The following is a 12149-nucleotide window of genomic DNA, read 5'->3' on the forward strand; positions in this document are numbered from 1 at the left end:
GGAAACCGTGATGCATATTTTTCAGGATTCTTTGATAAATAGAAAAGTTAAAATCAACAGAATTCACTTACATTATAAATTATAAACATTATATTACATTATAAATCTTTTTTTTTAATGTCACTTTTGATCAATTTAACGTGTCCTTGCTAAATAAAAATATACATTTATTTCAAAAAAATTTATTGACCCAAATTGTTGAACAATATAATATAATATTATATTATATTATATTTAGTGCTGTCAAATTAATTAATCGCGATTAATTGCATTTAACACATAAGTTTGTAAATGTGTTCATATTATATACTGTATATTATATACTGTATATGTTTGTATATACAGTATACACACACACACACGTATACGCACGCACGCACGGACGCACGCACGCACACACACACAAATTATATAAATGCGATTAATCAATTTGACAGCACTAATTATATTATATTATTATATTATAAAAAGCACTGCTGAAAAAAGTACTTTAAACAAACAAACAAACAAATAAATAACAACAACAAAATTTTGGAAAATAATGACACAGTTTGTAAGTTCGGGAGTCTTTTAAAGTCTGGAATACCAGATTCAGATATTTTTCCTCTTTCCTTTGCTCAACTATTTATAAAAGCTATCAAACATACTGTCCTATTTTTATTTCACTGCGCCTTAAAGCCTGTTCAACCCATTTTGACCTTTAGTTGCTATATACAGTGTGTCAGGAACAAGATCATAATTTCAAATGATAAAATCCAGATACAGAATCAATGAGCACGAGCGGAAACCGTTGGTGCACAGTGCAATCTTAAAGGAGGGCCCTTACTTGACAAACTGAACACCAGGGCACTTAGAAGATTATTTGTCATCTAATGTTGGTCTACCCTAAAAAAATTTTTTTTAACAAATCACCATTGGTGTTTAATGTAGAGTAAGGTCTCTGCCACTAGAGGCAGTGTGGAGAGGGAATGATCTGGACCTTGATCAGTGCTTTATAGACACATTTGCTTCAATGGGGCCTATATAAATGGTGTGTGTGTGTGTGTGTGTGTGTGTGTGTGTGTGTGTGTGTGTGTGTGTGTGTGTGTGTGTGTGTGTGTGTCTCCTATACCCTATTATAAGGTTGCAAAAATTCACATTTATGGGCACAAAGTCCTCATCTTGCATAATCACATTCAGCATATTGTGTCTAACTCATGGGCCAGTCAAGGTTATGTGCTTGCTGTAATTCACTCACCACTCACCACCAAAAAAAGGAGGAAATGATAAAAAAATGCAATGTAATTTGTAGGTATTGTTATTGAAACTGATCACACCAGAATGAATCTCATCCTTCCACAGCACTTTCAAAGCATTCCTGCAGTCTCAGAGGAAGCTGACACTGGAACCATATAAAGAGATACTGGGGCCAAGCAGCATGGTATGTTTTGGAGCTGTTCCAGGTTCTACAGGAGCTTTCTAGACACACATAGACATACTACACACATAAGAGAGCAGGAGGTGCTCTTATAAAGCTGCGGTTCACTGAATCTGTACAAGAAGCCCCACAAAGTGGGTGGTGAGGAGCAAAAGCCAAAGCTGAATTGAAGCATTGATATAAGCAGATATACACTTAAAGGGACAGTTCACCCCAAAATTTACGGAGAGTAATACAGCTGTTTGAAAATAAAAGGTTATAAAGTTTAGTATCAAGTTTCAAGTATAAAGTTTTAAAGATCATAGTGCCCGATAAATGGAGTTATTGTCTCCCAAATGAAAGAACTGATTCTGAACTGCCTGAAACGAGTCGTCAGTAAATTCCAGCCTTAATTCCTACATGAACCTATACGTTTGTAACAAATTTGTATAATGCCAGTCTATGGTCTTCATTTGCTGCCTGCTAACTTGACTCACCCTCAAACACTACTTGTAGCTGCTGGGGCCTGGACGACTTTGGTTTGTGTGCATGCACTTCCAAAGGAGAACTCAGGCTCGAATTGAAGCTTAACACCGTAAAGCACATAAACAGTACCTGAGATTATCATTGCCACACTTTGTGTTTGTTGTCCCAGCGTGACTTCGCAGAAAAATAGAAACCGTTTCTAAAATAGAGTCGTCACGTGTCGCTCTCGCGGCTGGTTAGGACAAAAACTCTGATTAACATGGAAAAAATACCTTTTATCGCGTGTCGCGGCGTCGCGTGTAGTTAGGACACGGTGTAAACCTTTGTTACTGTTTGTTTCGCTGTGTATCGAGTGCTGAGGAAGCCTCCGGAGCTGAAATTCAGAAATGGTAATCAACGTTTAATTTCTGACACGCGCTGTAAGCTGTAGACCAATCAACAGACTGGGCCATCTGACCAATCAGAGCAGAGTAGGCTCTCGGAAAGACGGGGTTTAGAGAGACAAACTTTTATCTAACCATTTTAGACACTGAGAAAAGAGGTGATGCTGTAATGTATATTATGAGAAAATGAAAAGTGTTTTTGTCCTTGGATGCATGCTAACCAAGAGACAGAAGAAACAAAACTAGGAATCTTAAAAAAAAAAAAAACCCATAACAATAGTATTTGAAATCCTGTCAACATTTACATGCACAGGAACAAATTTCACTGATGACAAAAAGTACAAAGCAGAACAACAATATGAGAGAATGAATAAATTAATACACGAATGACATAAAAACACCTGAGTTGATTATCAAAGAAATATGGTGAACAGAGAATGTCACATGACCCACAAAATATTTGCTCATCTGTGCACATAAAAACACTCCCAGGGTCAAAGTCTGAGCAAGGTCACAAAGTTCCCATCCAGGCATTTAACATTCCTCTTCAAACAGTCAACAAGATCAAACCTAGACATGTTCACAAGGACAGAGGTTCAATTACTGTAAAGCAGAACAAAAGCCTTTTATTCATCTTGTATATGTAAGTCTATCAAGGCTGATTCCAATGTCCATCCATGCTTCGAGTGACAGTTTATTTAGAATACCTTGCACATCCCTGTGAATGGACCATTTTGTATAAGTAATAGAGAAGTTTTTCATGTGCCTCTTTTCATCTAGTTTGCCAATGAATTCCAATAGTTTTTTTTTTAGGTTTAACTGTGTTTTGATAATGACTTTCAAAGAAGGATACAGTGAAACATTTCAAGCTAATCCAAAAATCAAACTGGACTTCAAGAAAAGATAATTTTAATCCACCCACTGAAGAGTTTTAAGGGATCAAATTCTGACCAAAGGATGTTTGAAGGGTTTTATGGTACTTTCCAGCAATTGGATAGCACTCAGAGTGCATTCATATTAAGCTAATGAACAGGATTGCAGCCACAGAGAAAGAAAGACAAAGGATAAGACAGAGGAAGAGCAAAGAAAGAGAGATTTGAGCATCCAGTCAGCTGGTTTAGTTAATAAAGATTATGCGGCAAGAGTGATTCTGACAACACTGAATTAATGCGTTTACTTGGACACTGTAAATACATAACATCACATTAATCTTCATTTATATTATTTAAATTCACTGTATTACATTTCATGGAATATAAACAATTTATTTAATTTTCATATGATGGTATATAACCACACAAAATAATACCTGACAATAATCATTGTTGCCTATTTTGTGCTTTACAAAACCTTTACATTTTTGTTAAAATATGTTATTAAATTACTCAGTTGCACTGATTTTTATTTTATTTTATTTGTTGTAACATGGCTATGGCACCTAATGGTGTGGATTCAGCCTCATTGTGTATTAGCAGTCAGCCATTATTAATTTATTCAGTGAGCAAAACATACTGAGATAAAGCAACTATTCGTCAGGTCGTGTGATCTCAACATGAGGTGATCCGCTCCATGTAAAATAAAAACTTAATTTATAAGGCCAATAATATGGCAAGATTCTGTCATGTGAGTGTGTACACAATTTTATAAATATTTATAAAAAATGCAATTCAGCTATTTAGGGGTTAAAATCCTTTAATAGTAGCAAACACGTGAAAAGAGGCGTAATAACAGTCATGATTTCGGCTTTATCTAAAGTCTTGAAACAGGCAAGACGAAACCGCTTGTTCAGCACTACTTTAGTTAAAAATGTGTACTTATTTATTTCATTGCATATTATAAGTAGATTTAGTAAGTCAGAGGAAAAGGAGATTACACAAAATCGGTATGTCAGTTTTATGTTTGTTTTCCCTCTTTATCTCTCTCTCTCTCTGCAAAAAGAGGTTAATAGGTCACATGGTATTATAGATCAGGACATACTGCTCGCAATGCCAAAAACCTAAGCAATGACTAAACAGCACTGAACTAGTGAACAGTGCTGCAAAATCTGAATATGCTATAGGCCTATGCAAGTTTCATGTCTTGAGATTTGTGAAAAGCTTAAATGGATGGGTCTCCCATAAATGAAAATCACTTGTGAAGCAAACACAGTTGAGCTGCTGTGTACCATATTTAATGTACTTTATGTATGTGCGTTTATATATGAATTAAAGCTTGAATTATATCTGTTCATCATATAAAGTGACTTTTCAGAAGACTTGGATTAAATTGCTCGATTCATATTGACTATTTTTACAATGTCTTTGTGTACTTTTTGAAGCCTAAACATTTTTGGTTGCGGGGACTTTCAATATGGACAAAAAAATGATGTGAGAATATTTAAAATATCTTCATTTGTGTTCCGGAGATGAACAAAAGGGAACTCCATTTCCCATAACCCATTGCCTGGACTCATCATATTCTGATTACTGCCGCCTGTTTCGTCATTATCTCGTTTATGTTTGCCTATTTAAACCCAGTGTTCATTCACTTATTGCAAAGTGTTTGAGATGTTTATGTTACACTGCATCTTGGGTCTTGGGTCTTGGGTCTTGGGTCTTGGGTCTTGGGTCTTGGGTCTTGGGTCTTGGGTCTTGGGTCTTGGGTCTTGGGTCTTGGGTCTTGGGTCTTGGGTCTTGGGTCTTGGGTCTTGGGTCTTGGGTCTTGGGTCTTGGGTCTTGGGTCTTCCTGGATTTCACTGCTTGCTTGGGCCTGGGACCTTTGTTATTATCAGGATAGTTCTCTCTGTGGGTTTGACCTTATGCCTGTTTCATTACGATTATGGATTCCTAATAATGCTGCATTTGGATCTTCCACCCGTGTTTCAGCGCAGTATGTAACAGTTGTCTTATTAAGCCAAGTTCACACTACAGGATTTTAAGCCCGATTTAAGCCTGATTTGCAAATCATTGAGCTCGCCGACAGGTCGGGGTGTTATCGCGTGCAAATCGCGGGGGATTAGCGGCCGATGAACGCTCGCCAATCTGTTAGTATGAAAGAGTCAACAACGCATCAAAGACGCTCGCAGACGCCTCACCGAGCCCAGAAAAATATATAGCATGCTAGATATCCGGAGCTGTCGCACGACTCAACCACATGTGAAGTCAGGAGCTACAGCCAATCAGAGCAAGGCATGGGTTGAGGTCACCGGGAAAATACGCGGTTTTTTTTTTTTCAGAGCAAATCATCGCGCAAACAGTTTGCAGCACGGATTTCTGTCTGACGTCCATATTCAAACATAGACTTGCGTGTTTTGTTCTTCTTCGTCGGGTAGTGGCGCGTGTGCTGTTTCGCATCATTTCCGGTTCGTTTTATCGCGTGATTTTTTCGTGACAAAACGTGGTTTGTAGACAAGATAGAATCGTTGGTGACAGAGTTGTTGTCAACTCGTGTAGTGCGTTACCTCCTGTTGCGGATCAATCACGTTGTGTCCTGTGGTGTGAACAACTCCACAACTTGAACACTCCTGATTTCACAGAGAGCAAGTCATGTAGTGTGAACCGCACAGTTCAGCCCGACGTTTTAAAATCCTGTAGTGTGAACTAGCCTTTAGGATGACTAATTAATTAACATGCCGTCTAGAATGAATTGATCAGGGAAATAAAGAGAGAAATATTTGACAATGATTTCAATGAACATGAAAGTAAGAGACAAGTATATTGCAAAGCCATAAAGAGATTTGTGTTGCAGAATTAAAATGCTTGTCACTTTCTATGCTGCATTACACTAAAATTAAGTTGATGTTGATAGCAACGCTTGCCACTAACCAATTGCAACAAGTACAATTACAATCAATATTAAGTCATGCATATGCTTTTAATGTCATATACATATGTCAATTAGAGACTAAAAAGAATGAACAAGCAGAAACCAAATTTGAAAGTTCATCAGTCTATTAAAATACAATGGTATTTTGTGGAGAAGTAATGCTGCATATACAATGCACTGTAGGTCAGTAGATGAACGTGTTTCTCATGTGTTCATCGACTGAGAGCAAGGAGGGGGTTGGGAGAAAAAAACTACAGATAGTTCACACACTGCAATAGGGTCTGCTTGCTGGAAAAACGGAAAGACAGGAGAAACAGGGGTCACAGTCACTGTGCATCAGCCTCTGACTTAAATGACGTGTTCTGGCAGGGAGGTTTGTGGTAGAAGGCCAGCGGTGAGAAAGTCCTCTCTCGGGTCATAGAGGATTTGACTGGCAAAATGAGAGAGACGTTGCTAAGTTGCACTCTCAAATATGCAACTCTACTTCCACATCAGGTGAATGCCATGTTCCTCACTTCCTTTCGGAATCAGGAAGTCTCAATACGGCAATGAAGCGCTTTTAACATGCAAGCTAATGGACTTTATGCACAGCTGCACTTCTTCCTGAACTTTAGCCAGCTCCTTTGTTTCCTGTCTGCCATTATTGGACAAACTGATTAATCCAGGTGTGTCTGATTATTGTTGTTGGTCAGGTACACCTGGATTAATCAGTTTGTCCAATAATGGCAGACAGGAAACAAAGGAGCTGGCTAAAGTTCAGGAAGAAGTGCAGCTGTGCATAAAGTCCATTGAGGGTTAAGTCTCAGCTGGCGCAGGCCGGCGACTTCAATGAGAGGGACATCAGGTTTTAGCTGTGCCTTTGGAGCCAAACACTGTTTAGTTACCACTTCAAATTTGCTCATGATTATTTCAGGAGTGAAATCGGGTTAGACGAGTTACATCATCATTCAAAGATCCCAGATGAGGCAGGCATGAACGCAGCGTGCGACTGATAGCTCCGCTGATGATTGGAGGAGAAGTTACATGGTTTAAGCTTAAAAGCACTCTGTTTCCTGTCCCATCCAGGCCAATGGTTGGCGTCTCCAGGGAGAAGGAGTACTTTGAATGTTATTTTTAGGATCAGAGAGCTCATTTGCTTTTCCCAAGGTGAACGGCGAAGCCCATCTGATCTCGACGACGGCCCTTCACGTGTCAGGCTGTGACAGACAAACACATGCAGGAAAAATATACTGACGGCTGACATATATGTGAAAGGGACAGAGGTGAAGAAAATACAGAGTGTGATTTAAAAGAGACTTTCAATATGTGGAAACAGCCTATTTACAAATAAAAAGTTATAGAATGATTCATCAAGTTAATGATTTTGGTACAGGCCACTTTTTTATATTCGATACAAATACTCATACTGCAGCCTTGCAGATAATGATGCCAATCCAATACCGGTAATTGTTTTTCTTTGATCAGTTTCAAATATATATACCCCATTAACTTGCCACCCACTTCTTTGAACATTAACGAGAACATAAAAACAAAACAAAAAACACACAGAATACACATAGAATATTATAGATTATAAAATCCATTCATTCATTCATTCATTCATTCATTCATTCATTCATTCATTCATTCGTTCATTCATTCGTTCATTCATTCATTCATTCATTCATTCATTCATTCATTCGTTCATTCGTTCATTCATTTGTTCGTTCATTCATTCATTCATTCATTCATTCATTCATTCATTCATTCATTCGTTCATTCATTCATTCATTCATTCATTCATTCATTCATTCATTCATTCATTCATTCATTCATTCATTCATTCATTCATTCATTCGTTCATTCATTCATTCGTTCATTCATTCATTCGTTCATTAATTTGTTCATTCATTCATTCATAAATATTTAACGACTGTAAAATCAAATTACTATTAGTGTTACAAGAGTGTCAACGTTCTTAAAAACTTATGATTAATTGTGATTGTGATTTATTAATATGTTTGAGACTTATTATTATACACTCTTATGTGTTATTTTTAGTACAATGTAGCATACAATCAACTTGGTTGTTTAAGTCATTTCAACTTATATTACATTAAACGGACTTAAAAAATTAGTTGAATCTTGTATAACTTAAAAAAATAGAACATTTCTTAACTAATTTTATTGAATTACAGAAATGTAAAAACATATGTTGTCATAACTTATTGATCATATATATTTTTTTTTTTTATTTTTTTTTTTTTTACTGTATACAGACACTATAAACAGTGTTTTGGAAAAAAATGGCACAATTCTTTTCGTACAATAGACAGGCAGGTTGAACCTGATTAACAAGGATTCATGGGATGAATCATTCAATTTCTACACAAACCGACACTTTGGGCAAACCGACAAAACTTGTTGTGCAAGAGTGTGAGCAAGGAAACAATTCCTGTCTTTATAAACAGCAAGTCTTAAGCATAACAAAGACAAAACTACGTTTGTTGAAAATCTTCCATGATTTATGATAGGCACTTTGATTCTAGAGATGTTATCAATTCATCTCATTAACCAATTTTATATGCTGATTATAGCCTATAGCCTTGAATACAGTCCAGGTGCGATTATTTATACATGTTTATGCTTGTATTTATTTATTGGACGATTTATAATGTGAGAGACATTTAATCAAGAGTTTACACAAATCGGCATAGGTTCGTTAAATATCATTCTTTCATTGACGGGCTTTAGGACCTGGTTACGGACGCAGAGAGGATTGCCTTCAAAGGTCCGAAGGGAAATAGTGCGCATGCGCGCACGTTACGCTCGCTCCATCCCTAGTCGCGAGCAGGCAGAACAGGACAAGAGAAGTGTATCAAAACAGACGTCAACGCTGTACCTGTTTAAAGGAGCCGTGGACTAGGAGGAAACGCTCACCAACACAGTCTGTGCCCCAAGGAAAGCTGCGGGAATTGTACTTAGAAGTGTTTTAGAATATATTAAACTAAGCGTAAGACTTAAAGAAGTGTAGTTAAAGAGGTTTATGAAATTAAAACACAATGAGCGCAACCAAGAGGATTAAAGGGGGAAGGATGTTAAGAAGATGAGGAAAACAATACAGGCTAATTAGGGAAGCGGTCGGACCGGGAATTTAATTTAGTGAACAGCCGGACAATGGATTGATTTTGTTTTTCTTTCCTTTTTTTTGGGCTGCGAGGAAGCTGCATTCATGACCGAGGGGACGGAAAAGAAACTTTACCGCGTGTGCGAGGGATATTTCCTTCTATGAAACTGTTTCGTTTTCTCGTCTGTCAGCGGAACCACCTGTTTCTGGACGGATTTGATTGATTCATCATGTCCAAAGTGGTACAGAAAAAGAATCACTGGACCACCAAAGTTAACGAGTGCACGGTCTCTAAGGACGCCCGTGGCGAGCTGAACGTGCAGCTGCTCGGCGGTGCGGAGAACGGGGAGTTCGCCTATATCGGACACGTTAACGGGAATGCCGTACAGTACAGAAATGGGAAAGTGTCCGAGGGGGAATTAGTTCTGGAAGTGGAGACGCTCTCTGTCTCTGGATTGCCTCTATATGATGTGCTGACAGTGATCAAGAACTGCAAGGGACCTATTAGGTTGAAAACTGTGAGGCAAGGTAAGAAGAAGTGCTTTGATCTCATTTTAGTTTTTTTTCCATGCGATGCATTTCCTGTAAACAAATCAAGGAATCACCCAATCAACGAATTGCTTTAACCAATGGGTTTATATATTTTTTGAAACCATATCTAGGCTACTAAATAACTACACACTGCAACAATAATAATAACTACTACATAATATATCTTGGTTGTTGCTTAATTCACTGGCCAAGTCCAATTTTTTTATGGGTCGATTCAAATGCCTTGGTTGTGTCTCCCTAAGGAAAGCCCTGAGCTACTGCAGCAGTTGTAAAAGTGTTGCCATCACATTTATGCATTTTGCACATTTATTTTCATCTTCGTTTTCGACTTCATGTAGCCTAATGCATTTCTCACTTCAGGGAATGAATCTCTATAAGCATTGTGGAACTTTTTTTCCTCAGTTTAACTTGAAATAAGTGTGACTTGACAAACTCCATTTCACATAAGGTCAGATAATGCTGAGCACCCTTTGTAGCTTTGATAAGTTTAAAGCACGACTCATTAAATAAAATCACGTGTGATACAGTTCTTCACATTTCTAAGCCAATATTTGTTATTTTTTTTCACTTGAGTCCTTTATGAGGAGTTGATGAGTGAACCGTAATTCCCAGGTAAAGGCACTACAGACTGTCTATTGTGCTGAAGCGGTGGTGACTCCCCACAGGGCTCTGCCTCATCACATGGTTTGAGTTATGCTTCTGCCTATTTCACCAAATGACTTCAGACAATATCAGGAAACCAGCCAATCAACTCGGACTGCATTCCCAGAGCACCACTGGGCCAGGCTCCAGCTCTCTCTTGCTCTCTCTCTCTCTCATACACATTCTCCTCATATACATTCTGGTGTTGAGTTTCACTGTTTATAATCTATCATGCTGTCTGCGAATTCTTTGTTGTATCCAGCCTTAATTATGAAAATGTTTTTGGCAACAAATGCCATCTGTGTTTCTGTGAGTTTGTGAACAAAAAGTCTTTTTTTTTTGTCTCAACAAGCTGATGATCTCAAACTCTCCCATTCTTCAGACTTGTAGGATGAATAATTGATATAAAAAGCATTAAGCTGAGCTTGAAGTGGATTTCTTGTGGACCAAGACTCTTGTTCATGTAAGCACTTGTGGGTTTTCATGTGGCCTTGTTCATTTGTGTGGGACATTATTATATACAGTGTCTAATCATGAGCACACAGCGCATCTATAATCTTCGGCACAGTTAACGCAGCGCACAACAAATTCACTCATTAATCTTCATTGATTTTTACATTAAGACTCTCAGTCCTGTGGTGACCTCACTAACGGTCTGTGCCCCGGCAGCTCTCTCTGGAGGTAATATGTAATAGGAATACCTTTCAACGCTGTTGTATTGATTGATGGAACAAGCCTCTACAGCTGAGAACATGTCAGCGGAGTTGAGCCGAAAGTTACATGGGATGGCAGTTATGGACGTCTTAAAGTGGGAAAAATGTAAAAAGATTCATGGGTCAATCAATCAATGATATCTCCTATGATGGGCATGTTTTGCTCTTCTGAATTAAAATATTTGAAACGGTTTTGTCCGCCAAATTAAAGTTAAAAGGCAAGGTTAGTTCAGGTTGTAAAATATCATGACATTTTTAGAGTAATTTTTGAAACTGAAAATAGTAATAATTTTTCAGGCCATATGAAACAATCACGAATACATACAGTACATTTATAAGCTATGTCTTTTAAATTACTTTTTCAAATCAAAAGATTTTTCTTTCTTTTTTTCTGAAAACTCTTACATGCCAAGTTTTTGTCGGGCTGCAAATGTGTGCATACAATGTCCGTCCAGACTCCAGATGGACCGTTGACTTGTTATCGTGATGCATTTCACAATAGGACAATTTATCCTGTATCAGATTTCTCCCGTGTCTGTGCTCATTGTAAACAAATGCTGATCCTAGATCTGAGCTGCTTTCTGAAGGGGAGAATGACACACTGCTCTACATCCCTCTGTCTGGGTGCTTCTGTGTGGGATTTGACATCGAGCTGGATTAGGCAATGCCTGGGGAGAAAATGCATGTGTGTGTGTAATGTATTTAGCATGTTCACAGCCTCGGTTTGCACAGGGATCATGCTAATCTACCCTGAACCATTAGAAAGGGGACTGCGAAATGCCATTAAGCCAGTGGTCAAGGGGTTACCAGCATGAAGTTATTTAGTATCTGGATCACATCAGGTTGTCGAGGCTGTGTCCTTGCGTTCCGCATCCATTTTTATTGTTTACACAGTCAAATATCAGTCCTGCTTTTCACATATATCAAACACAATTCCATTTCATATATACATATTATAGGTTTTTCTATGGCCGGCTGATAGATTTACGGCAGTGTAAATTAGCTGAAGGGAGGGGTGGAGGCCTCAGTGGGTAGATTTCATGTGGAAGTGTTTATTTCCTTTTCCT

General features: G+C 38.1%; 1 protein-coding gene across 9 annotated transcripts in view; it reads left to right on the forward strand.

The window, feature by feature from the left end:
• Window positions 1-8864: 8864 nt before the first annotated feature.
• Window positions 8865-12149, forward strand: part of magi1b (membrane associated guanylate kinase, WW and PDZ domain containing 1b) — a 127853-nt gene continuing 124568 nt past the window's right edge. For 7 of the 9 annotated variants that reach the window (XM_079596809.1, XM_079596814.1, XM_079596812.1 and 4 more), the window contains exon 1: window positions 8865-9703. In XM_079596809.1, the coding sequence (XP_079452935.1) occupies window positions 9406-9703 (298 nt within the window). In that variant the 5' untranslated portion in view covers window positions 8865-9405. The remainder of the gene's footprint in view (window positions 9704-12149) is intronic. The other 2 variants (XM_079596815.1, XM_079596818.1) reach the window with 1 other exon arrangement.

This window comes from Phoxinus phoxinus (assembly GCF_949152265.1).
Source record: "Phoxinus phoxinus genome assembly, chromosome: 22".
Classification (NCBI taxonomy): Eukaryota; Metazoa; Chordata; class Actinopteri; order Cypriniformes; family Leuciscidae; genus Phoxinus; species Phoxinus phoxinus.